General features: G+C 41.9%; 1 protein-coding gene across 2 annotated transcripts in view; it reads right to left on the bottom strand.

The window, feature by feature from the left end:
* Positions 1-26,109, bottom strand: part of LOC113012007 (transcription regulator protein BACH2-like) — a 61,948-nt gene that overhangs the window by 32,694 nt on the left and 3,145 nt on the right. For both annotated transcript variants that reach the window (XM_026151945.2, XM_026151946.2), the window contains exon 2: positions 5,269-5,551. In XM_026151945.2, the coding sequence (XP_026007730.1) occupies positions 5,269-5,535 (267 nt within the window). In that variant the 5' untranslated portion in view covers positions 5,536-5,551. The remainder of the gene's footprint in view (positions 1-5,268; positions 5,552-26,109) is intronic.

Here is a 26,109-nt window from a genome sequence, read left to right as displayed (position 1 = left end):
GGAAGAGCGCAGGGCACCTCCCCCACCCTCATTCAGATCTGGCGTTTGGAATTATTTTGGTTTTCATGTGACGTATGACCCTGAAGGTAAGCGAGTCATGGACTAAAGTAAAACAGTATGTTGGATGTGCCACGCAATGCTCAATTACATGGGTGGGAACTAGTGTGTTAGCGCAGTTAGCTCGTTAACGTGTTGGCCGTCTAGCCCCACACACGGGGCGATCGGCGGTAGCTCGTTAACGGAGATTTGCCGTGTTGTGGCGTTAAGGTCATTTCAACGAGATTAACCTGAAAGCACTAGTGGGAACACAACGAATATGACTGCACATTTACTCCGACATCATCCTAGTGTAAAGACCAAAACAACAAGTATGCTACTAACTTTAGCCGAGTCATTTAGACAGCTGTTAGCACATGATTCTCCTTATGCTGCTGAGAATATAGCCCAGAAGAAGCGGATAGTATAGCTTTTATTTTGGAAAGAGCCATTTCTCTGTAATAAACTCTCTTTTCCAAAGATGAGTGATTCCTCAATCAGATACAGGGCTCGCAAAATCGCTAGCCCGACGTCCGGGGGCTAGCGATTTTTTTCAGTCGGGCTACCAAAATCTATCTCTGCCCTGCCCGTCGGGCTATTGTAGGAAGGAAAAATATATGTCAATGCTTTTGCATTCTTTCAGAAATGTAGCTGGGTAATTATGTCATTGGGTGAGCCACTGTCAATATGTGACATATTGAAATCGCGTTTGAATTTGCGCTTGTTTTTTTGCTTTCACTTTGCAATCGTGCGAACTGTGTATAGAGAGCGACAGCACTGATCTGTGAGTGATGATAATTTGCGCACCAATTCCTCTGACATCGTCTTATTAATCGTTAGCTTACTATGCAAACATGACAAGTGAAATCTCCCGCAGCTTAAACATGTGAGAGGTTGATCGCGCAGAGAATCGCTGACCGTCATGTGAGTGTGTGTGTAAAAGCAGCAGTATATATATTTTAGTTCTGCTGAGCCAAATAAGACAGGTCAGGGTGAAGAAGTGACAGCCAAAGAAAAGCTTACCACAAAACGGAGAAGTTATGACAAATCAGACTATAAGGCAAAAAGAAAGTGCAGCTTTATGGTTTCATGGACAAAAGAATTTCTGTGGCTGCAATATGACGAGCTAAATAACCAGGGCTGCACATAAGTGGTCCGCAGGTGCGCATTCGCTGTCAAAATAAAAAACACGCACAAGGGTTAGGGTTAAATTTAAAAACTGTACTTTTGAGTTAAAATATATATTTATAATTTTAATAAATGACAAATTAAAAAGGCATGAACATTTTTTTTTGTATCGAAAAAATATCGAACCGTGACACCAAAGTATCGAACCGAACCGAACCGTGAATTTTGTGTATCGTTGCACCCCTACTGGCCACGCATAGCGTTTTTTTAAAAAGCCGAGAAATGCACCGTATTTGATAGCTTGCTGCCACCGTGCACATCTACTGCGGGTTTGGTGCCTGTTAGGGGACCCGGAGTTAGCAACATCCCCCAAAAACCCGAAGAGGAGAGTCCTGGCCCCTAGCCCTGCCAGTATAGCAGAAATGATGACTGATGATGATGGCAGCAGCAGCCGTTCTTCTCTGCGTGAGTAGCTTAATGTTGTTCGTGTGTAATTTATGTTGAGTAGGCTAACCACGTTATTACATTAATGCATGTAAGGTGAACTAGCAAACATCATCATAGCTACATGCGGCTGTCTTCTTGTTTGATGGCAGATACTCCCTTCACCCTGGCCAAAAAGGCTAAAATGACCAAAGAAAAAGTGGAAAACAGTTAAACATGAGAGGTTTTTGGACAAAGTTTGTGTTTTTTCCATTGTTTAAGCACTGCTTCCAGCCAAGAGTGATACCATATATGCCCCATAGCTGCAGAAAAGGCTAACATTGTTTTTTTCTTTTTACAAAAAAACAGCTGAACATGAGAGGTTTTTGGACCAATTTTGTGTTCTCCATTCTTTAAGCACCGGTTTGAGCACCGTTTAAGCACCGGCACCGTTTCAAAAGTACCGGTTTGGCACCGGTATCAGATAAAACCTAAACGATACCCATCCCTAGTGGATAGTGACCGAAAGAACGAGATTGTGGATACAAGCGGCGAAAATTAGCTTCCTCTGAAGGGTGGCTGGCCTCTCCCTTAGAGATAGGGTGAGAAGTTCAGCCATCTGGGAGGGGCTCAGAGTAGAGCCGCTGCTCCTCCACATCGAAAGGAGCCAGCTGAGGTGGTTCGGGCATCTGACAAAGATGCCTCCTGGGCGCCTCCTGGGTGAGGTGTTCCGGGCATGTCCCACCGGGAGGAGGCCCTGGAGCAGACCCAGGACACGCTGGAGAGATTATATCTCTCGGCTTGCCTGGGAATGCCTTGGTGTTCCCCCGGATAAGCTAGAGGAGGTGGTTCAGTCAGTCAAAGGCCCAACTCACGAACGCAATCATACCCTGGATGTCGTACTTTCTTGCGGCCTATCACTCCTTGACACTAAAATTTGTAACATAAATCTTTCGGACCACATGTCTTATTTGAGTGTCTCTTTTCAGGTCAGCCTGGTAAATCAAATGTGCTGCTCCTATAAAAATCTAAATCAGGCATCACCTGTTAACAAGTCCACTCATTCGACAACTAATAGTCTGCTTTCTCTGTTCAATTAAGCTTGTCTGGAAATACTGCTTTCCAGACAAGCAGACATTGCTCCTTTTACCACCAGGTATCTAAAACCTAAAACCCACCATGGTTGAATAATGACACCAGGGAACGCAGACAGGTATGTAGTAAAGCGGAATGAAAGTGGAAAAAGGACTGTCTCCAGGCGTCGTTTGAGGCACTTAGTGAATCTCTGTCAACTTACCAGAAAGCTGCAAGAGCAGCAAAAACAAAAAACTTTTACAAGATCGTGTCCAACAATTACCATAAACCTCTGATTTTATTTGGTATTATAAATTCAGTTCTTAATCCTCCTACTATTGATCCTCATATAGCAGTGAACATAACATGTGAGAATCTACTGAAATTCTTCATTAATAAAATTGTAGATATCAGGTCTCACATTATTCCTCCCATTTCTGACCCATGTGTTTATACTCCAACTTTGGCCGTTTTTGACCACTCCGAGCCAGTATCCCTTACATTACTTAATAAAGTAGTCAGAAACTTGTTAACCTTCAAAATGTACCTTGGATATCATTCCACCTAGCTTACTGATAGATGTTTTTGACACTGTTGGTACATGTTTGCTTTCCATTGACAATAACAGTCTTCAGTCTGGGTCTGTTCCCTCTGACTTTAAACATGATGTGGTGGAACCCATCCTTAAAAAGCAGAATCTGGACTCAACAGTTCTATCAAATTACCGTCCAATCTCTAAATTGTCCTTTTTGTCAAAAGTTCTGGAGAAAATTGTCCTTCTGCAGCTTCAGACCTTTTTAGATCAACACGACATTGGTTAACTATTCCAGACTGGTTTTGAAACGCACCACAGCACTTTTAAAAGTTTCTAATGACCTTTTAACTTTTACTGACTTGGGAGATTCTGCTATTTTAATATTATTAGACCACAGTGCTGCTTTTGACACAATAGATGACAGTATTCTTATCTGTCGACTGGAACAATGTGTCAGAATTAAAGGGCTTGTTTTGGAATGGTTTAAATCCTACTTATCTAATCTTACTTTTCTGTTAGATTCAGACACATTGTCTCCAAGGACCGTGCTTTTTTGCAGGGTCCTCTTTTAAATTTACATGCTCTCGTTGGGATCAATTTTTTAAAAAATACGGTATTTCGTTTCATTGCTGCGCACACGATTCTCAGATTTACCTTCCACTGAAATTAAAATCAGTAAATCCTCTGAAGGGACTGTTTAATTGTCTGAAAGATGTAAAGACATGGATGGCTCTAAATTTTCTAAATCTAAATGAACAGAAAACTGAGGTCATTGTCTTTGGTCCTTCTAACCTTTATGACCTTGGCCCCTTAGAAAACTATAACAGAAAACTAAATTGACAGCAATTTAACCTTTGATAAACAGATAAATAATGTAGTCAAAACCAGCTTCTTTCATCTTCGCCTAATTGCAAAAGTTAAACCCTTTCTCTGTTTCAGAGATTTTGAGAAAGCGATCCATGCCTTCATCTCATCTCATCTTCTGTAATAGCCTCTACTTTGGTGTTACCTCTTCATCAACTGGCCAACTGTAGCTAGTCCAAAACGCGGCAGCACGACTCCTAACTGGCACACGCAAGTGAGATCATTTATCTCTTATACTTGCATCACTACACTGGCTGCCAGTCAGCTTTCAAATTGACTCTAAGATCTTAACACTTGTTTTTAAGACCTTGCGCATGGACTAGCCCCTACATATCTTGCTGATCTCCTAACCTGGTATTCTCCCCCAAGATCCTTGAGGTCTGCAGACCAAATGCTTTTGGTTGTCCCCAGGTCCAGACTAAAACACAGAGGAGACCGGGCATTTCCTCCCCAACAGTGGATACTTTTAAAATCTGTCTAAAGACCCATTTTTATTCTCTGGCTTTTGATTCATCATAAGTTTGTTACCATTATTCTTTGTATGATTTTATTCTCTTCTAAAACAATATTCTATGTTTCTTTTATGTCTTCTGCTTTGTCCATTTTATTGTACAGTACTTTGGTCAACACATGTTGTTTTTAAAAAGTGCTATATAAATAAATTTGAAGTTGAACTTGATCACCCTGTGTGCATTGAGTCCGTTGTGTGCTACATTTAGGGTTACTCGTTACGGCCAAGGGTAAATGGTGCATGGGATGCAAAACCTGAAAATCCTTACAATACTTTTGAAACCATTAATCAAACGCTCAGTTTTCTAAGAATTTTGATCATTTGGTTGAGGAAAGAAGTATACAGGATTAGAGTTTCTCGCTGTAACTCTTTCTGCATACATACTCTTACACTTTTCTGTGCACATCACCATGAATTCTTAAAATGAATAGAGATCGCAAAAGACACATTTTGTCATAAAAAAAAAATCAGATCTATCTCTCTAGATAGATTTAGCTAAAAAGCATGGAGGTAAAATTCTGTTTACTATGCGAATGCTGATAACAACTGCAACACGGTAGCCCAAACTGATGTTATGTGTTTTTTTTCCAGACCTCCCCTGTAACATTTATTTATTTATTTAAACTAATGACATGAGTCAAATCTTTAAAATCAGTGAATGTTGCCATTCTTATGTGCTGTCATGGTGCTCCTTTACCTTGTCTGGCAAGCTAATGATGAGTTCTGCATCACCAGGTGACCAGCTGTGTCTCAGCAGAGTTTGCAGGAAGTAGTGGCTACAAGCTGCAAGGACAGCCCTGTGTGCTCGTAGCTCCCTGCCCTCTACAAGTACAGTCACATCGCACAAGATGCCCTGCCGCCGTTGATCCTCCAGGCACAACATCATATTGGCACAGTGGACTTTGGATTCATATACGTACAGAGGCGTTGCCGCCCCACTATCTTGCTGCTTGCCTGTCGACATCACTCTGTGTAGCACCCTGCACAGAGAAAAGACACATGTCAGGACACAATATCAGTTAAGCTTAAACTATTTGTATGAGTAACATTTTATTTTTCAAAACACCAAAAAGAAGTAAATAAGTAAATAATTAAATTGGGATTAGTGTTGTTCAATACGAGTGATTTCCTTTACAATCTTAAGGACATACCAAGAAATATTTAGCCTGGTATTAAAAATACTGATCCGATACAGATACTTTGTACATGAACTTAATGTGTTTGGGGGAAAAAAGTAGTCCATCCATCTTCTTCCGGTTATCTGGGGCCAGGTCTTGGGGCAGCAGCCCAAGCAGAGAAGCCCAGATCCCCCTCTCCCCAGCCACCTCCTCCAGCTTGGGGAACATCAAGGCATTCCCAGACAAGCCGAGAGATAATCTCTCCAGCATCTCCTGGGTCTGCCCCGGGGCTCCTCCCAGTGGGACATGCCCGAAACACCTCACCCAGTAGGCGCCCAGGAGGCATCCTTGTCAGATGCCCGAACCACCTCAAAAGGCTCCTTTTGATTTGGATGGCTGAACTCCTCAACCTAACGGAGAGGCCAGCCACCCTTCGGAGGAAGCTAATTTTCGCCGCTTGTATCCGCGATCTCGTTCTTTCGGTCACTACCCACAGCTCGTGACCATAGATAAGGGTAGGGAAGTAGATCGGCCACTAAATTAAGAGCTTTGCTACAGCGTCAGCATCAGCATCACTGCAGCTGCAGCACTAATCCATCTTTCCATCTCCTACTCCCTTTTCGCATCACTCGTGAACAAGACCCCGAGATACCTAAATTCCTCCACTTGGAGCAGAAACTCCTCCCTGACCTGGAGTGGGCACTCCACCTTTTTCCGACTGAAGACAATGGCCACAGATTTGGAGGTGCTGAATCTCATTCTCACCATTTCACACTCGGCTGCAAACCATTCCAGTGCAAGCTGGAGGCTGTCACCTGATGAAGTCAACAGAACCACATCATCTGCAATGTGATGAATAAAAGTAGTGTATTTCAAATTATACCTTTATAGTGAATACAAGACCTCAGACTATTTGTTGTAATAGTTTAATTATGAACAATTATCATGCAAAAAATAAAAAAACGGAAACATCAGTACCTACATTTTAAAATATGCAATTAACCGGCAAAAACAAATGTATACCTCCACACAATTGGTCATGTATGGAACTATTAGGAACAAACTTTCCACTGTACTCAAAAAGTTGTTACAATTTTTTTCAGCAGAATAATATAGTGAATAAAGTGAACTTTACCAACTAAGACATCTTAAATATGTCATTCTAGTACATTATTAATAGTTTAAGGTACAGCAAAGAACCTCAGGTAACCTTCAGTAAATGTGAGTCAGCATTATTTATTTGTACATTCTGATATCGTTGATTTAAGTAACTGTTTAACCAATAACTATCCCTCTAATACAATGTCTCTCCAGCTTTTTAATCAGTAATCCAAGCTCTATTGTGTCAAATGGTTTTTACTTCAATAAACACTACCAAAGTATATTTTCTGTTATCCAATGCATTTGCTATGTCTTCTGATAGCTGCCATACAGCTAAAGCTATTAACTATAGCAGACATATTTGCTCTAAACCAGTAATGTCAGTCAGTTAATAGACATTTATTGTTTTTTCTAGGAAACATGTTTCAACTGCAGACACATTTCAGTAGTTTTACTATACATTCTATGTTTTTCTTACTAGCCACATTTTAGTTCCAGTCCAATCTGTGGACTTTTGTAATTACATTTTTACATTTTATATCAATTATTTCTTTTTCATTAACTCTTATAATAAAAAAGGAGTACTCCCTCCTTTTATAGTTTAAAAAAAGTTTGGTGTTCTAGACTTACATGTATTAAAACCAAACTGCAAACTGCTTTACTGCTGCATATTTTCCTGCACCCTTTGACAAACACCTGGTCTATTCATGCATACAGGCACTTTAATACATCACTGCTTAAAGATGAAGACTTTATTAAATATTTAAAAAAAGAATTTAGACTATAATGACACTCCCGAAACATCAGCATCTGTTCTATGGGAAGCAGGGAAAGCTGTGACGAGAGGTAAAATAATTCCTTTCTCATCACATAAAAAGAAAGAAGAAAACAAAAATATTCAGGAATTAGAAAAAACCATCAAATCCCTAGAAGAAGCCTACGTGTCCCACCAAGATCAGGAAACATTGAACAAAATACACAAAACAAAACGAGAATTAAATGAGATAATTGATAAAAAAACAAAATTCTTAGTACAAAGACTACGCTTACAAAATTATGAACATGGTAATAAATCCGGTCAATTTCTAGAAAACCAGCTAAAAATAAAGAAAGAAAAAAGAACTATATGTGCTGTTCAAGATTCATCTGGGAACACAATATATGAACCGATACAAATAAACAACATTTTCAGGGATTTCTATAAAACGTTGTATTCACCACAAATAAACCCATCTAAAAAAGAAATTGATCAGCTTTTGGACAACATAACTCTTCCAAAATTATTAGACACTCAAGCAATGGCACTGGATTCACCACTGACACCAGGTGAACTCCAGGAAGCCCTGATAAGTATGCCCAATAATAAGGCTCCAGGTCCAGACGGCTTTCCTGCAGAATTCTACAAAGAATTCTGGTCGATTCTAGCACCAGTTTTCTACAGAACGTTGTTGGAAATTAAAGAAAAGGGCAGACTTCCATCAAATATGAATTCTGCAAACATTAATCTCCTGCTAAAACCAGGCAAAGACCCTGTATATCCCTCAAGCTATCGTCCAATATCCCTTATAAATGTAGACCTTAAAATAATCTGCAAAGCTCTCTCAAAGAGACTGGAGAAAATAACCCCCCTCTTAATTCATCCTGACCAAACTGGTTTCATAAAAGGTAGGCACTCATCAACAAATACACGTAGATTACTTAATTTGATAGACTACTCATACAGTAAAAACCTAGAAACTACAATATTCTCTTTAGACGCAGAAAAAGCGTTTGACAGAGTTAACTGGAAATTTCTATTTGCAACTTTACACAAATTTGGTTTTGGATCCTCTTTCATAAACTGGTTAAAAATATTATATAATTCCCCAACAGCTTGTGTCAGAACAAATGACCAGACATCCTCCAGCTTCTGTCTCTTGAGGGGCACCAGGCAGGGATGCCCACTCTCCCCTTCACTGTTTGCAATTTTTATTGAACCACTAGCAGCAGCAATTAGACAGAATTCAGTAATTAAGGGCATAAAATGCAAGAACGTGGAACATAAAATCAGCCTTTATGCAGATGATGTGTTACTCTTTCTCCAAAATTCACAAACCAATATCTCTGGGGTGATTGAATTGATAAACTCTTTTGCAAGAATATCAGATTACTCAATTAACTGGTCAAAATCTACAGTTCTACCGATTAATTGCTCCCTCCATAATTCCTCTTCTACACCACTGCAATCGGGAAATATAAAATATTTAGGTATTAATGTTTCTCCCAAGCTTGCAGATCTAACTAAATTAAACCATATCCCACTTTTAAAGAAGGTAGAAGATGATCTGGCTAGATGGAAATATTTACCCATATCACTCATGGGAAGGGTTGCCGCTATAAAAATGATGATCTTGCCAAAAATAAATTATTTATTCTCAATGATCCCAACTAAACCGCCACAAGATTGGTTCAGATCTCTAGATTCATACATGAACAAATTCCTTTGGAAAAATAAACCCCCACATATAAGCTTAAAAACACTACAAAAGACCAAGGATAAAGGAGGACTAGAACTGCCTAACTTTCAGCACTACTTCTTAGCCAACAGGCTTCAGTTTATCTCAGGATGGCTAAAACATACCCTCTTAGATGAACCTTGGCTAGATGTAGAACAAGCACTTTGCAATAATCTAGAGATTTCAGATCTACCATTTATCAGCTCAAACATCCAACGACATGAATGCTTCAAAAGCATCAGCATCAGCTCTTCTCTGACAGCATGGTGGGAGTTTCTAAAATTGACGGCGTCTTCATTAATCCCATGCAAACGTACACCTATCTGGAATAACCCTGACATATTACAAAACAATAATATGATAAACTTTCCAGATTGGAGTGGTAAAGGAATCAAAATACTTATATATAAGTATTTGATTCCTATATTAGAAGGAACAGACTTTATTCCATTTGACAGACTAGTTACACAATATGGGATCAACAAGAAAAGATTTTTAGAATATCAACAAATTAAATCCATAGTAAAAAAGAAATTTAAACCGGGTCAAGTTGAACTACAAACACCACCAAGTGTGGTTCAATTTCTTACTCTTAAACCCCCCAAATTACTATCCAAAATATACAGAATGCTTTCTAAAACGGATGAATCAATATCACTTCCTATTGCAAAATGGGAAGCGGATTTATCAGTTAACTTAGACCTAAACTTCTGGTCTCAGATATGTTTAAAAACCTTTCATTTAATTAGAAATCCCAGTCTTCAATTAATTCAATACAAAATACTACATAGAGTGCACTATACAGGTCATCGGATATTCAAGATGGGTTTTACGTCTACCAACAACTGCTCACACTTCCAAACCAATTCACCGGACAATTATATCCACGCTCTTTGGTTCTGTCCACCAGTTCAGACGTTTTGGCGCGAGATATGTGAAGATGTCACTTCACATATAGCCCATATGGTTTTCACTGCCCTATGCATAGCCAAGAAAACAGTCCTCATGAACTGGAAAAATAAAAATAATCTTAATTCTAACCAATATAGAAATGATCTATTAGATTACATTAGTCTTGATACAGCCTCTGCCATCACATCAGATCAATTGCTCTGGGCTCCTTTGATCAGCTCCATCACCTAGTGAGGGTGGGGGGTCATAGTTTGGTCCCACCTTTGCTGTTGTGATTGGTGTGGGGGTAGGGACAGGCTTGGGGCGTTGGGGGATTCCCCAGGAGCATCATCCTTGGAGGGTTCAACCCGGGGTTGCGGTCATGGCCTATTAAGGGCTCTGTTGGCTCTCAGGTGACTGTTTCCTCGTGGCTGCGTGCAGCGGGGCTAGGGGAGGGTCTGTGCTGACGGACGTGGGTTACTTACCTGGTAGCCTGGCTGGCCCTGGGTGGGTCCGGGACGGGCGTGAGGTTCTGGGGGTGCTCCGACTCTGGGCTGGGGCCCTGGCCGGGCCTCGGGGGCTTGGGTCCTGGTTGGTATGTTGCTGGGGTTGTGGGTGGGTGGGTGTATGGGGGCCCAGCCCTGGCGCAGGGTTCCGCCGGCTCATCGAGCCACCTGGGGGGCTCTTCAACTGGTGGGGGAGGCTGTTACATCTTGCAGGAGGTCTCCTCTCTTCAGGAACTCACTCTGCAGGAGGAGGAGATATAGGAGAGGTGGAGGAAGATCTCAGCCTGGGCGTCTATTGTCTTGTGTAGTATGGAAGATGAGTCGATGATGGGGTGGTTGCAGTTTTCCTTGTGGTGGGGTCGGGTGGGCTGTCCTGGGCTCTGTGGGGCCAGGCAGGGCTGCTGAACTAGGCCCCGGTCCGGGGGTAGATCATCGTGATGTTGTTTATTATGTTGCTCTTTTTTTTTCTTCTGCTTGTTCTCTCTTTTTTCTTTCTCAACAGGTGATCCAGGTGATTGATATATGTATTTTTTGTCTGCTTATTTTGTTGTTTTTTGTCCTTTATCTCCGTCCCTCTTCCCCGCTGTTTTTCTTTCCCTTTCTTTTCCCCAGTAAAAAATCTGTCCCGTATTTAACAAATAAACAATAAAAGGTGAATCAAATAGACCATTACGGCAAGGCTGGGATGGTCCATTTGGTAAAGTAAATCCGTTGGGCATCTTTCTTTGCCTTTAGACAATAATTCTGATGGCAAAAGGGCCAAACGGGACAAGCAAAAAAAAAAAAAAAAAAAAAAAAAGAAGCTATGATTCAGTTTCTAATAATGTCTCTTCAAATGATGCTGTAAAAACAGATACAGCGTACGGAAAAAATAAATACAGACACAATGGACAGGATACTGTTTAAACTTGTCATTTTACACACACACACACACACACACACACACACACACACACACACACACACACACACACACTTTATGTATTTGACAGAATTCCACACAGATTGTGGGCAGCTCTGTCCAGAAGCTTTTCATTGCGTTTCATTTTCATGCTGTAGTACAATAAATCTGACACAGACAGCTGAGCATGCAGTCTGTATTTCTCATCAACATTAGGCTCTATATGTGTGTCTGCTGACTCATGGTTTTTAAACAGGCACATCCTAGCACTGGGGGTTTGCCGAAATAGTACTAACGTTCTGTTTTTTCTCCCTGCTCATCTCAGCACTGCAGATCATCTCCTGCATTACCTTACCAACACTTCAGGCTTATCCCATTCAGCACTGTTTTTTTTGTTGCCTGAATACTGTCCGCTGCCACTATTTACCCACTAGACTCCTTTTTTCATTAAGTATATTTCGGCATTCTGCAAGATTGAAAACAAAATAAAAATAAACAGCAATCCTCAAGATTGCTATTTGCTGTCATACAGACTTTGGAAATACAGATATTATTTTTATAGTTTAAGACACATCTTGTGGCTTTTATCAATGGATCAGTCAGTAAAGAAGCTCCAGCAAGTGAACCGCATGCTAAAAGATTTTTGTCAATTTGCCTTTTTCCATTTTTTCCATCAATTTAAACTAAAGACCTGTATACACATTCTGGCGGAGTATCCAGAGAAAACCCATGTAAACATGGGGAAAGCATGCAAACTCCACACAGAAAGGCCCTGGCCGGATGGTGGAGTCAAAGTCAGGACCTTGTTGCTGTGAGGTAACAGTGCTATACGAACTCCCAGTCTCAATTTGGGTCAAGGACACCCGCTCTACTGTTAAGATTATGCTTAAAAATTAACTTTTCGATGACGCTAAGGAGCAGCTAAAGAGCTGTTAGGACATTTTAGGAAAAGTTGTATACATTAGAATGTACCATAGATCAGGTAGATATGGATAATTTTCTGTCTCAGATACGCCAGCCGTGTTCAAGGGAAAACAAAGACAGCCTGGGCGCAATATCGGACCCCTTCAACAAGAGCAAGCTATACAGAGACTGAGTTCTTAGAAGTCCCGTGGGAATTTCCCCACAGACTTTTATGAGGAGTTTGTATGTGAGTGAAGTTGGCCCCCCCCACCTTCTTCAAATCCAACAAAAGTGGTATCAAACGTTTGTGCTACGTTTGTGCTGGTTTGTGCTGCAAAAATTTTCGTTTGTGCTGCTATCATTTTAAAGATATTAATAAAAATTTCTTGAGGTCATCAGAGGTCAACCAGCCCCCCCACATTAATTAAATCAAACAAAATGGGTGTCAATCAACTGTGCTACGTTTGTGCTGGTTTGTGCTGCTAAAATTGTTGTTTGTGCTGCTTCTGTTTTAAAGATATTAATGAAAATGTAAAGGTCAAAAGGTCAACCAGCCCCCCCACATTACCCAAATCAAAGAAAATTTATGTTAAACGTTTGTGCTACGTTTGTGCTGGTTTGTGCTGCAAACATTTTCGTTTGTGCTGCTAACATTTTAAACATTTTAATAAAATAACGTCTTGATGCGTGCTTAATCATCCAGGTAAGTAAATCCCAAAAGGTTGATTCTGTCCATCTGGACATTTTCAGCTGGAGAAACGTTTCGTCACTCATCCAAGTGACTTCTTCGGTCTCAGCTGACTGCAGGTTTCCCCAACCTTATAAACACATGTGAGTGAAATTGGCCCCCCCACCTTCTTCAAATCGAACAAAATTGATGTCAAACATTTGTCCTGCAAATTATTTTGTTTGTGCAGGTTATGTTTCCCTAATTTTATAAACAGTACATGTACAGTGAGAGAGAGATGTTACATCTGTCTTCACTTGCATCCCAGTCATAGAAGCGTTGGAGGTCGTTCATAAGAGATTACAGGATCATCCCAACCTCAGCAACAGGACCACTCTCAGCACTGATCAGTTGTGTTTGCTTTTGGAACTGTGTCTTAATTCCACCTATTTTGCATAAGGGTCAGTACAGGTAGAAACCTAGGTGTGCCATGGGTTCCCCCAGGCCCCTGGTCAAAGTCACCAAACCAGTTCGTAAGCAGGTACAGGTGTGGCCAGAAGGGTCCTCAGAGGCACTGCAAGACTGCTTTTCCACCACAGGCTGCCACACACGACAACACCACAGACTTTCAGGAATATACAGAAACTGTTACTGCCTACATCCCAAAATGCATCGATGATGTCACAGAGACCAGGTGTCACGGGTTGCTTAGAGGATCCACTCGCAGGACTCATGAGTAGCGTTTAAACAGAGACGGTTTATTTACAGATCTTCACCAAGTGTATGTACAGACAGTGTGGGGTTAGTGCTATATACAAGACGTGAGGGGCAGGGCTCCAGGGAAAACAGGGAAATCACACACGCGCTCAGTTCAACCTCTCTCTTCTCCGCTAGCGACCAGTCGCTCCTTCCACACTCCACACGGGGAACCACGGGGAATCTAGGAACAAAGAAACACTCGTTAAGTCTCTGAGACGGAGGCACAGGAAACTTAAGCTAGACGTGTACTGACTAGAGCCTTCACAACAATCCAGCGTTGAACAGCTGATCTCCTCCTTCTAATATACCAGCTGGTCTGATGAGGCCCAGGTGTTCCCAATCCAGGAAGGCGTGGACCGAGGGCGTGAAGCCGCCATGAGTTCCGCCCCTGCAAAACAGGGCAGAGAAGAAGAGAGGGGGAGAGAGAGGGAAAAAGAGAAGAGAAGGAGGGCTAGGAGTGGAGAGATTCTGATCAGCACCTTGCCGATCCTGCAGGTTGTGACACCAGGACTATCACTGTCCGGGCCAATCAGAAACCATGGCTCACAGGTCAGGTTTAAATGCTCCTAAGGTTGAAAAATGCAGCCTTCAGAGCCGGGAATTAGGTGAGCCAAAGAACAGCAAGGGCAAACCTGTCACGTGGCATCAGCTACAGCAAAGCTTCAGCGACAGCAGAGATACTTGGAGGCAGTGGCAAGGAATACAAACCATCACAGAGTACAAGCCCACTCTGCAGACCGTGGTGACACAATCCCCAGACAGTGTGTGGAGATCCCTTGCCAAAATCAGTACCGCCGTTCCCACATGCCTCAAAGCCTCCAACATCATTACTGTACCCAAGAAGTCATCTACCTCCTGCTTTAAGGACTACCGTCCTGTCAAACTCACCTCCATCATTATGAAGTGCTTTGAACGTCATGCATCAAATCAAATTATTGCTTTCGTCAAAACGCTCAAGTGATGATGGAATTTCAGCTGCCCCTTACTCAGCCCTCACACATCTCAACACTAGAGACTCATATGTCAGAGTGCTGTTCATAGACTTCAGTTCAGCTTTCAGCATCATCATTCCCTCTCATTCACAAACTGGATCTGCTGGGGATCAGCACCTTGCTGTATAACTGGCTGCTAGATTTCTTGACAGGAAGACAGCAGATTGTACGGGTCGACAGCAACACCTCCAGCCCAAGAACACAGAATATGGGGGCTCCCCAAGGATGTGTGTTGAGCCCACTTCTCTTCACTCTGCTGACCCACGATGAGATCTACTACAGGGGTGAAGTTAACCATCTGGCAGAGTGGTACAGCAACAACAACCTGTCCCTGAATGTGGAGAAGACCAACAGCGACTCTACTTCCTCTGCAAACTGAGAAGCACAAGTATGACTCCTGCACTGGGTTCTGCAGGAAAAAATGACAATGCACCTGCCTCATTTGGAAGGTCCTCTCCATTACAGGTGACTACACTCATCCCTTCAGCAGCGTCTTCAGTTTGCTGCCATCAGGAAGGATACTGAAGAGCCTCTGGGCCAGAACACACAGACTGAGAGACAGCTTTGTCCATCGGGCTGTCAGGATGCTGACCATCTCTGAATCGAGAAGGGGGGCCCAAGGGTACATCTTTCGCCATCCTACAATGCTGTGATTGTAGCCATTCCCCACTTTCTGTGAATGGTACTCAGGGCCATTAATCAGTAGGCTTTGATTAGTTGTCATTGATCAATGGTCATAAGAATTTGCATACTAACAATCATGGAACTAACCCCCCAGCACTTTGTTCATTCAGAGGTGCTAGTTTCCTTCACTATGCAAATGTACTGTTTATAAGGTTGGAAAAACCTGCAGTCAGCTGAGACCGAAGAAGTCACTTGGATGATGACGAAACGTTTCTCCAGCTGAAAATGTCCAGATGGACAGAATCAACCTTTTGGGATTTACTTACCTGGATGATTAAGCACGCATCAAGACGTTATTTTATTAAAATGTTTAAAATGTTAGCAGCACAAACGAAAATGTTTGCAGCACAAACCAGCACAAACATAGCACAAACGTTTAACATAAATTTTCTTTGATTTGGGTAATGTGGGGGGGCTGGTTGACCTTTTGACCTTTACCTTTTCATTAATATCTTTAAAACAGAAGCAGCACAAACGACAATTTTAGCAGCACAAACCAGCACAAACAGTTGTTTGACACCAATTTTGTTTGATTCCATTAATGTGGGGGGGCTGGTTGACCTTTGATGACCTCTAGAAATTTCTATTAATATCTTTAAAATGATAGCAGCACAAACGAAAATTTTTGCAGCACAAACCAGCACAAACGTAGCACAAACGTTTGATACCACTTTTGTTGGAATTGAAGAAGGTGGGGGGGCCAACTTCACTCACATGGAGTATGTCCAGTCACACTCTGCATATCTTGCGTTTATTGAGATTTGGAAATGTCTGCTGCGATTTTGGGCTACATCTCTGCTTGCTAGCAGCGCAATTCTTCATGCAAAGTGATGCAAGACGAATCACTAGCTTTTTAGCTGCAGTTCGCTAGTAGTCCTGCTATGTTAATTTTGCGTCATGCACATACCTGAAACCACGGAATGTTGTAAAGGTGCCTTAACTACATGATTATTTTTGTGTAATGTGTTTTTTGTTGTTGCCCTTCAGTATGTTTTAATATTCACTCAGTGTTTACTGTGATTTGCAAGGGCCAGCAGCAGAGTTGGAGTTGTTTATGCCCCAGCATCTAAATAAACGGCGCGGTCCGAGCCACAAATTGAACGCCTGTGTCATACTGGTCTCTCTACTGTACACCCTAATCCAACACAAAATTACACAACGCAGAGTCCGGGTTGTAGGGAGGCCCCTGCACTGGTTGGGTTACAAGACAGTATACCAGGGGTGGGGAACTGCAGGCCTCAAGGGCCAGTGTCCTGCAGGTTTTGGGTCTCACCATGGGTCAACACACCTGAATCAAATGATTAGTTCATTACCAGGCCTCTGTGGAACTCCAAGACATGTTGAGGGGGTAATTTAGCCATTTAAATCAGCTGTGTTGGATCAAGGACACATGTAAAACCCGCAGGACACCGGGAGTTCCCCCACCCCTGCAGTATACAGTTAGCATAAAGATGGAACTCACTGAATGAATAATGTAACCTAACATAAACCATGAACACCACATCTATGACACCAGTGCAATACGCTGTTCTTTACTTTAAATACGGCAAACTAACCTGTTCATTCTGCACTAAACTGTAGAGTACTTTTATACAGTCTTTTATACAAAGTTAGTACACCTTAGTTTGTTTTGCAGGATGTTTTGGAATGTTAAAAATCATAACTTCACATCATATACAGAGCCAATAACTGATTTTAAAAATATTGCTAGTGGTACTCCTCATCCTCCTAGTAGCACCTGCTGGGGATCAAACTCTGGTAATTGGCGATTCTGCCTTTATACTAGACAGTATACCAGGGGTGGGGAACTGCAGGCCTCAAGGGCCAGTGTCCTGCAGGTTTTAGGTCTCACCATGGGTCAACACACCTGAATCAAATGATTAGTTCATTACCAGTTCATTATTAGAAGAACCAGATACGGTTGCTGCCTCTACCTGAAGCCAGATCGGAAGCTTAGCATAACAATAATCAGTAGGCGAAACCCACTGCCAGTGCAATAGAGCTCTTAAATTTGCTGCCCAGTAATAATGTCTAAACACAGGGAGACCTAACCCCCCACTGGAAGTATTTTTTTGAAGATGAGCCTTGGATATCTGAGGGGGTTTTCATGCCCAAATGAATGAAAGAATCAATGAATCAAGCTGCTTAAAAAATTTAAGTGGCAAATAAATAGGAAGGTTTTGAAAAAGATATAAAAAACGTGGCAAAGACACCATTCTAACTGCATTTATTCGACCAATCAGAGACAGTGGAAGCAGTTTCCATTTTCTAATATCGTCTTTGAGCTTGTCCAGCATTTCCAAGAAATTCAATTTATAGAGGAGTTTGGGATTTTTAGAGATCTTAAGGCCAAGGTAGGTAAAAGATGTAGTCACTAATTTGAATGGGAGTGAGCTGAGGAACTTTGGGCATAGATTATCTGTTATTGGCATAAATTCAGATTTGTCCCAATTGATCATATATCCTGATAATTTCCCAAAGTGTTTAATGCAATTTAAAAGATTAGGGAATTAAATTTCTGGTTCAGGAAGGCAGATCAGTAAATCATCTGCATACATATTAACAAGACTTTCAACATTCCCAAATTTAACTCCCTGTATACCAGGGTGGTTTCTTATGTTAATGGAAAGGGGCTCCAGAGCTATATCAAAAAGAAGCGGTGAGAGGGGATCCCCCTGTAATTGAAAGGGGGAGGATTTATCTGCGTTAGTGAGAATGCAGGACACCGGACACAGATAAATCATTTTAATCAATCCCTAAAGTACTCCCCAAAACCAAATTGTTTTAGAGTCTCAAATATATAAGGCCATTCAATCTGATCAAACGCTTTTTGGGCATCCAGAGAAAATACTGCTGTTTTAGCCTCTTTTCCATAACCTGAGTAAATTGTATTTAATAATAAACAGACATTATTAAATGACCATCTACCAGGAATAAATCCTGTTTGATTAGGATGTATAATTGTTGAAATATGTTTGCTCAATCTTGTAGCTAAGACTTTGGTTATGATTTTATGATCACAATTTAAAAGAGCAATGGGTCTATAATTTGCTGGGTCACCTTCCTCCTTTCCAGTTTTGTGAAGCAAACAAATATTTGCATCGTAAAGTGAAGTTGGTAACCTTTTATTTTTAACGGGGTCATTTATCATCCTAAGCATGAGAGGAGTAATTTTATTTTGGAAGGCTTTAAAGAATTCATTACCGAATCCATCTGGGCCAGCTGTCTTTCCAAGTGGTAAGGCTTGGATTGTTCTTAAAAGATGTTTTTCGGAGACAGGGGAATCAATTTCATCTCTCAGGGCTTCATCTAATTGGGGAATAGATAATTGATCGAAGAAGTTGCTAAAATCGCTTTGAGAGGGTTTAATTTTACTAGAATACAGATCTTTATAGAATTTGGTAAAACAAGTATTAATTTCCTTTGGATTAGTACTTACTTTACCGGATTTCATTATCACTTTTTGAATTGCTCGTTTTGCTTGTTCCCCTCTAAGTTTATTTGCCAGCAGTTTCTCTGGTTTATCTCCAAATTCAAAATGTCTCTGTTTGAGCTTCAAGAGAAGATTGCTAATGCGTTTATTTAAAATTGTGTTATATTCATACCTTAATTTCAAATTTTCATTTAAATCAGTTTGCAACAAAGATGATCTATATACTTCTTCCAGTTCAGGAAGCTTATTTTCTATTTCTTTATTTGCCTTTTTCCCAATATTTTTTTCTTGGAAGATTCAAAGGAAATAATATGACCTCTCATCACGACTTTAAAGGTCTCCCATAAAGTAGAATCCGAAACTTCTCCGTTATCATTAGTAGCAAGAAACATATCCATATTCGCATTGAGATATTTAATAAATTCTTGATCATTCAGAAGGGAAGGGTTAAAACGCCAATTATAATTTTTGGTCAAATTGTTTTTAAAGACCATTGAAACCAGGCTGTGGTCAGATATTACAATATTATGGTAATTTGAATCAACAACTATGGGCAGGATATCAGAAAATAGTCAATTCTCACCTCTGTCAGTGCGCCCCAGGGTGGCTGTGGTTACAATGTAGCTTGCCATCACCAGTGTGTGAATGTGTGTGTGAATGGGTGGATGACTGGATATGTAAAGCGCTTTGGGGTCCTTAGGGACTAGTAAGGCGCTATATAAATACAGGCCATTTACCATTTTAGTATAGGTTTTATGGACATGAGAGAAAAATGAATAGGCCCTCTCAGTAGGATGTTGTAAGCGCCAGATATCAATTAAATTTCTAGTTTTAATTAAATCATTCAGAGTTTGTACGGACCTAATATTAGAGGGGGCTTTTATAGATAGTCTATCCAAAAAAGTGTTGAGGAAGCAGTTACAGTCACCACCAATAATAATGTTGGCGGTTACTGTAGGTATTAAGTTGAAAACATTCTTTTAAAAAAATCAGGATTATCCACATTTGGCTCATAGATGTTAAGCAACGTTATCGGTAGTAAATTAATTTGACCAGTGACTATAAGGTATCTGCCATATGGGTCAGCGATCACAAAGTCTGGACAGAATGAAACATTCTTTTTAAGGAGAATCGCAACACCTCTGGCCTTACTGGTAAAAGGAGCTTGATACACTTGAGATATCCAATTTGCTCTTAATCTTCGTTGGTTGTTAATATTTATATGAGTTTCCTAAATGAATATTATATCTGCTTTCAGAATCAGAATCAGAATCAGAATCAGAATACTTTATTGATCCCTGGGGGAAATTATTTTTTGTTACAGTGCTCCATTTTAAACCAACATTAAGACAAGACAGACAATACGCTAACTAAGAATAGTACAATATATACATATATATACATACATACATACATAAGTCACTTATAAATAAATATTTGGAAAAGAAACATGTGTAGTTGTAGCAGCAAACAGTGTGTTAAGTGGATGCGTTGTACAGGGAGATGGCCACAGGCAGGAATGATTTCCTGTGTCGTTCAGTGGTGCTTTTCGGTAATCTCAGTCTCTCACTGAACGAGCTCCTGTGACTGACCAACATGTCATGGAGTGGGTGGGAGGTGTTATCCAACATTGTCTTTATCTTGGACAGCATCCGCCTCTCCGACACCACCTTGAGGGAGTCCAGCTCCATCCCCACAACATTGCTGGCCTTACGGATCAGTTTATTAAGTCTGTTGGCATCTGCAACCCTCAGCCTGCTCCCCCAGCATGCAACAGCATAGAGGATCGCACTGGCCACAACAGACTCATAGAAAATCCTCAGCATTTTCTGGCAGATGTTGAAGGACCTCAGTCGCCTCAAAAAATAGAGACGACTCTGGCCCTTCCTGTAAAGTGCTGTGGTGTTTTTAGCCCAGTCCAGTTTATTGTCAATGTGTACTCCAAGGTATTTATAGTCCTCCACAATGTCAACACTGACCCCCTGGATTGAAACAGGGGTCAAGTGTTTCCTGGTCTTCCTGAAGTCCACGATCAGTTCCTTGGTCTTTGCCACGTTGAGCTGCAGATGATTCTGCTCACACCACGTGACAAAGGAGTCGACCACAGCCCGGTACTCTGTCTCATCATCCCTGCTGATGCATCCAACCACCGCAGAGTCATCAGAAAACTTCTGAAGATGGCAGGTCTCTGTGCAGTGGCTGAAGTCTGTGGTGTAGAGGGTGAAGAGGAAGGGGGAGAGGACAGTCCCCTGTGGTGCCCCTGTGTTGCTAATCACCTTGTCAGACACACACTGTGGGAGACGTACATATTGTGGTCTTCCTGTCAGGTAATCAACAATCCAGGACACCAGAGAAGCATCCACCTGCATCGCTGCTAACTTATCACCCAGGAGGGTCGGCCTGATGGTGTTGAAAGCACTGGAAAAGTCAAAAAACATGACCCTCACAGTGCTCGCCGGCTGGTCCAGATGGGTGTAGACACGATTGAGCAGGTAGATGATGGCGTCCTCTGTTCCGAGACGAGGCTGATAAGCGAACTGAAGGGGATCCAGATGTGGTCTTACTATGGGTCGCAGCTGGTCCAGGATGAGCCTTTCCAGGGTCTTCATGATGTGGGAGGTCAGTGCCACGGGCCTGTAATCCTGGGGGCCACTGGGATGAGGCGTCTTTGGTACAGGGACGAGGCATGATGTCTTCCACATCACCGGGACCCTCTGCAGACTCAGCATAAACAGTTTATGAAAGACTCCACACAGCTGGGGGGCACAGGCCTTGAGGACAAGGGGACTCACTCCGTCTGGTCCAGCAGACTTGCCTGAGTGAAGTCTCCTCATTTGCATCTCAACCTGGTATTGAGTGAAGGTGATGGGTGGGGGAGGGGTGTCAGGAATCTCACAGGAGGCAACATGTGAAGAGAGAGGCTGGCACAGTGGTGTGGCTCTGGATTCCAGGCTGACTGCAGGTGAGGTTGTGGGGGTGGGAGCAGACACTGTGGTGTCGAATCTATTGAAAAACAGATTCAACTCGTCGGCTCTATTCTCACCTCCCTCAGCTCCCCTGCTGTTGGTTGGCCTGAATCCAGTGATGGTCTTCATGCCCCTCCACACCTCTCTCATGCTGTTCTGCTGGAGTTTCCACTCCAGCTTCCTCCTGTAATTGTCCTTAGCCTCTCTGATCTTGTCCTTTAGTAACACCTGGACCTTCCTCACCTCCTCTTTGTTGCCCCCTCTGAAAGCCCTCTTCTTGTTGTTGAGGAGGGCTTTGATGTCCTTAGTCACCCACGGCTTGTTATTTGGGTAACAATGAACAGTCTGAGCTGGAACAATGGAGTCGGTGCAGAAAGTTATGTAGTCTGTGATACACTCAGTAAGCCCATTGATGTCCTCGGCGTGAGGCTCACAGAGTGTTTCCCAGTCGGTCACCTCGAAACAGCCCTGTAGTTCCGCTATTGCCTCCTCTGACCACCTAACAGTCCTGGTGGTCACAGGTTCCCTCCTCACAATTGGCACATAGCGGGGGGTGAGGTGAATCAGGTTATGATCTGACCTACCAAGTGGGGGGAGGAGCTGTATGCATCCTTGACGTTAGCATACAGTAAGTCTAAAGTTTTCTCTCCCCTGGTGGGACAGTCCACATATTGTTTGAATGTTGGTAGTGTATTGTCCAGTGATACATGGTTGAAGTCACCCGAGATCACAATAAAGGCACTCGGGTGCTGAGTCTGTAGCCGAGCTATGGCAGAGTGGATAGTGTCACATGCAGCTGTGGGGTTAGCAGAGGGGGGAACATAAACAGCCACCAAGATGACGTGAGAGAATTCCCTGGGTAAATAATACGGCCTGAGTCCAACAGCACACAGTTCAGTGTCCGGGCAACAAATCCTTTCTTTGATTGTTATGTTGGCAGGGTTACACCACCGGTTGTTAACTAAAACAGCAAGCCCACCTCCTTTACGCTTACCGCTAGCGATGCTGTCCCTGTCCGCCCGAACAGTGTGGAAGCCTTCCACGGAAGCATTCTCATCGGGAATGACCTGGTGCAGCCATGATTCGGTGAAACACATCAGGCTACACTCTCGGTATTCCCTCTGACTCCGTACCAGTGCTGAGAGCTCGTCGATTTTACTTGCCAACGATCGCTTTGAGTGATTTAAGGTGTGAGAGAACTTTACGTCTTTTAATTATATGTCCGAGAACTATTTTTACATCGTTTCCCTCAAAGCACACCTCATTGTTTAACCAAAACATCATGTATCAACTCGATCAGATATCGACTTCCATCGCCATGTGCGTACATATACACACACACACACATAAAAAACAAAACCAAAAAAAACCACTGCACTTAAACAGCCTAAAAAAAACAAACAAAAAAAAAAACCATAGGCACTCCCCATCCACCCCCCACCCCCGCATAAAGCACTTCTGGAAGAAAGTACTGGCGTCCCTCTCGGCCCAAGGCCACTGGGCACACGGCCTTCCACACATTCCTCCACAGAGTGTCCAATCAGGAAAAAAACCCACTACGCTTAACTCCGTGCTCAAACAAACTGTTAAATAGAAGAAAAATCAATATACCGGTCTCTCAGAACATTAAAGAATATTTTACAGAAGAAGCTTAAATCATACAGCTCTATTACAAACTATTCAGCTCAGAGTTTATAAACACGGACACCTCACCCGGAGTAGAAAAGACCTTCAGGTGTCCATTATATTTCACATGAAGTTTAGCTGGATACCGAAGACTGTGTTCCATTTTTTTCTCCCGAAACCTGGTCTTGTTAGGAGAGACAGCATCCATCCCACTTTGGATGGAGCAGCTCTCATTTCTAGAAATATGGACAAATTTATCCTTGAATCGCTACCTTATCGTGGTGGAGGGGTTTGTGTGTCCCAGGGATCCCAGGGGCTATGTTGTCTGGGGACTTTTGCCCCCTGGTAGGGTCTCCCACCGAAGGGTGGCTGGCCTCTCCCTTAGAGATAGGGTGAGAAGTTCGGCCATCCGGGAGGGGCTCAGAGTAGAGCAGCTGCTGCTCCACATCGAAAGGAGCCAGCTGAGGTGGTTCGGGCATCTGACAAGGATGCCCCCTGGGCGCCTCCTGGGTGAGGTGTTCCAGGCATGTCCCACCGAGAGGAGGCCCCGGGGCAGACCCAGGACACGCTGGAGAGATTATATCTCTCGGCTGGCCTGGGAACGCCTTGGTATTCCCCCGGATAAGCTGGAGGAGGTGGCTGGGGAGAGGGAGGTCTGGGCCTCTTTGCTTAGGCTGCTGCCCCCGCGACCCGGCCTCGGATAAAGTGGATGAAGATGGATGGATGGATGGATGGATGGATGGATGGATGGACAAATTTATTAAACACCAAAAATATCTCTATCCAGAGTTGGGACCAGGAAGGAGAGTTGCAGTCTTACATGCCTCTCTGCTGCTTCTCTCCTCCTATTATCTCCCCAAAACCCCATCCCCATAAAGAGTGTTTCAGCTCCCAAACAGACAAAAAAAATAAGCAAACTAAAATCCAGCAAAAAATGTCTTAAACATAAAAAAAAAAAAAAAAAAAAAAAAAAAAAATCGCAAAGAAAGAACAATACAGTATCCACATCTGAACCAAAGAGTAAAAGAGTGAAATGTGGATTATTAAACATTAGGTCTCTCTCTTCCAAGCCTCTGTTAGTGCATGACTTAATAATTGATCACCAAAGGATCAGCAGGATGATTATGTTAGTTTAAATGAATCAACACCCCCGAGTCATTCTAACTACCAGAAACCTCGAAGCACAGGCCGAGGGGGCGGTGTGGCAGCAATTTTTCACACCAGCCTATTAATCAACCAAAGACCCAGACAGACTTTTAATTCATTTGAAAGCCTGATGCTTAGCCTCGTCCACCCCAGCTGTGAAACTCAGAAACCAGTCTTACTTGTTATCATCTATCGTCCACCTGGGCTTTACACAGAGTTTCTCTCTGATTTCTCAGACTTTATATCTAATTTAGTTCTGAGCTCAGATAAAATAATTATTGTGGGTGATTTTAACATCCATGTAGATGCTAAAAATGACAGCCTCAACATGGCATTTAATTTGTTATTAGACTCAATTGGCTTCTCTCAAAATGTAAAAGAACCCACCCACCACTTTAATCACACTCTAGATCTTGTTTTAACACATGGCATAGAAACTGAACATTTAACAGTGTTTCCTGAAAACCCTCTCCTGTCTGATCATTTCCTGATAACATTTACATTTACAATAATTGATTACACAGCAGATAATGTCACAGACGTAACATTATCTACAGCTACTTTCAGTACCTACTAGAGGAGATTGTGCCTTCGCCGTTGCCACACCCAAATTATAGAATAATGATCCTCTTGACATTCGCGCATCTGATTCTATTAAATCTTTAAATCACGTCTAAAAAATTACTTGTTTAACCTAGCGAGGCTAATTAGGGTGATTTTCATCTGGCTCTGCATTTACATGATGTAATTATTTTATATCTGTAATATATATATATATATATATATATATATATATATATATATATATATATATATATATATATATATATATATATATATATATATTGTGATTTTATCTGTATCATGATATTACTGGAAAGCACTTTTTGGTGTACAATAAATTTGATATAATCAAATAAATTTGATATGATATGATACCACTGATATTCATTTAGAGTCTTTTTCTCCCATTAGTTAATTTCAGTAATTCACAAGTGTGTGAATGTGTGGATGACTGGATGTGTAAAGCCCTTTGAGGTCCTTAGGGACTAGTAAAGCGCTATACAAATACAGGCCATTTACCATTTACTTACTTTCTCCAAACCATCAACGTGTCTTTTAGGCCCCATTCCTACAAGACTGCTCAAAGATGTCCTACCATTAATTAATGCTTCAATCTTAAATATGATCAACCTATCTCTAATAATCAGCTATGTACCACAGGCCTTCAAGCTGGCAGTAGTTAAACTGTTACGTAAAAAGCCATCTCTAGACCCATCATAGCTAATCATAGGCCAATCTCCAACCTTCCTCTTATTATAAAGATTCTTGAAAGAGTAGTTGTCAAAC

This window comes from Astatotilapia calliptera, chromosome 19, assembly GCF_964374335.1.
Source record: "Astatotilapia calliptera chromosome 19, fAstCal68.1, whole genome shotgun sequence".
NCBI lineage: Eukaryota > Metazoa > Chordata > Actinopteri > Cichliformes > Cichlidae > Astatotilapia > Astatotilapia calliptera.
The sequence above is the reverse complement of the archived record's forward strand: the minus strand, read 5'-3'. Positions and strand labels throughout refer to the sequence as shown.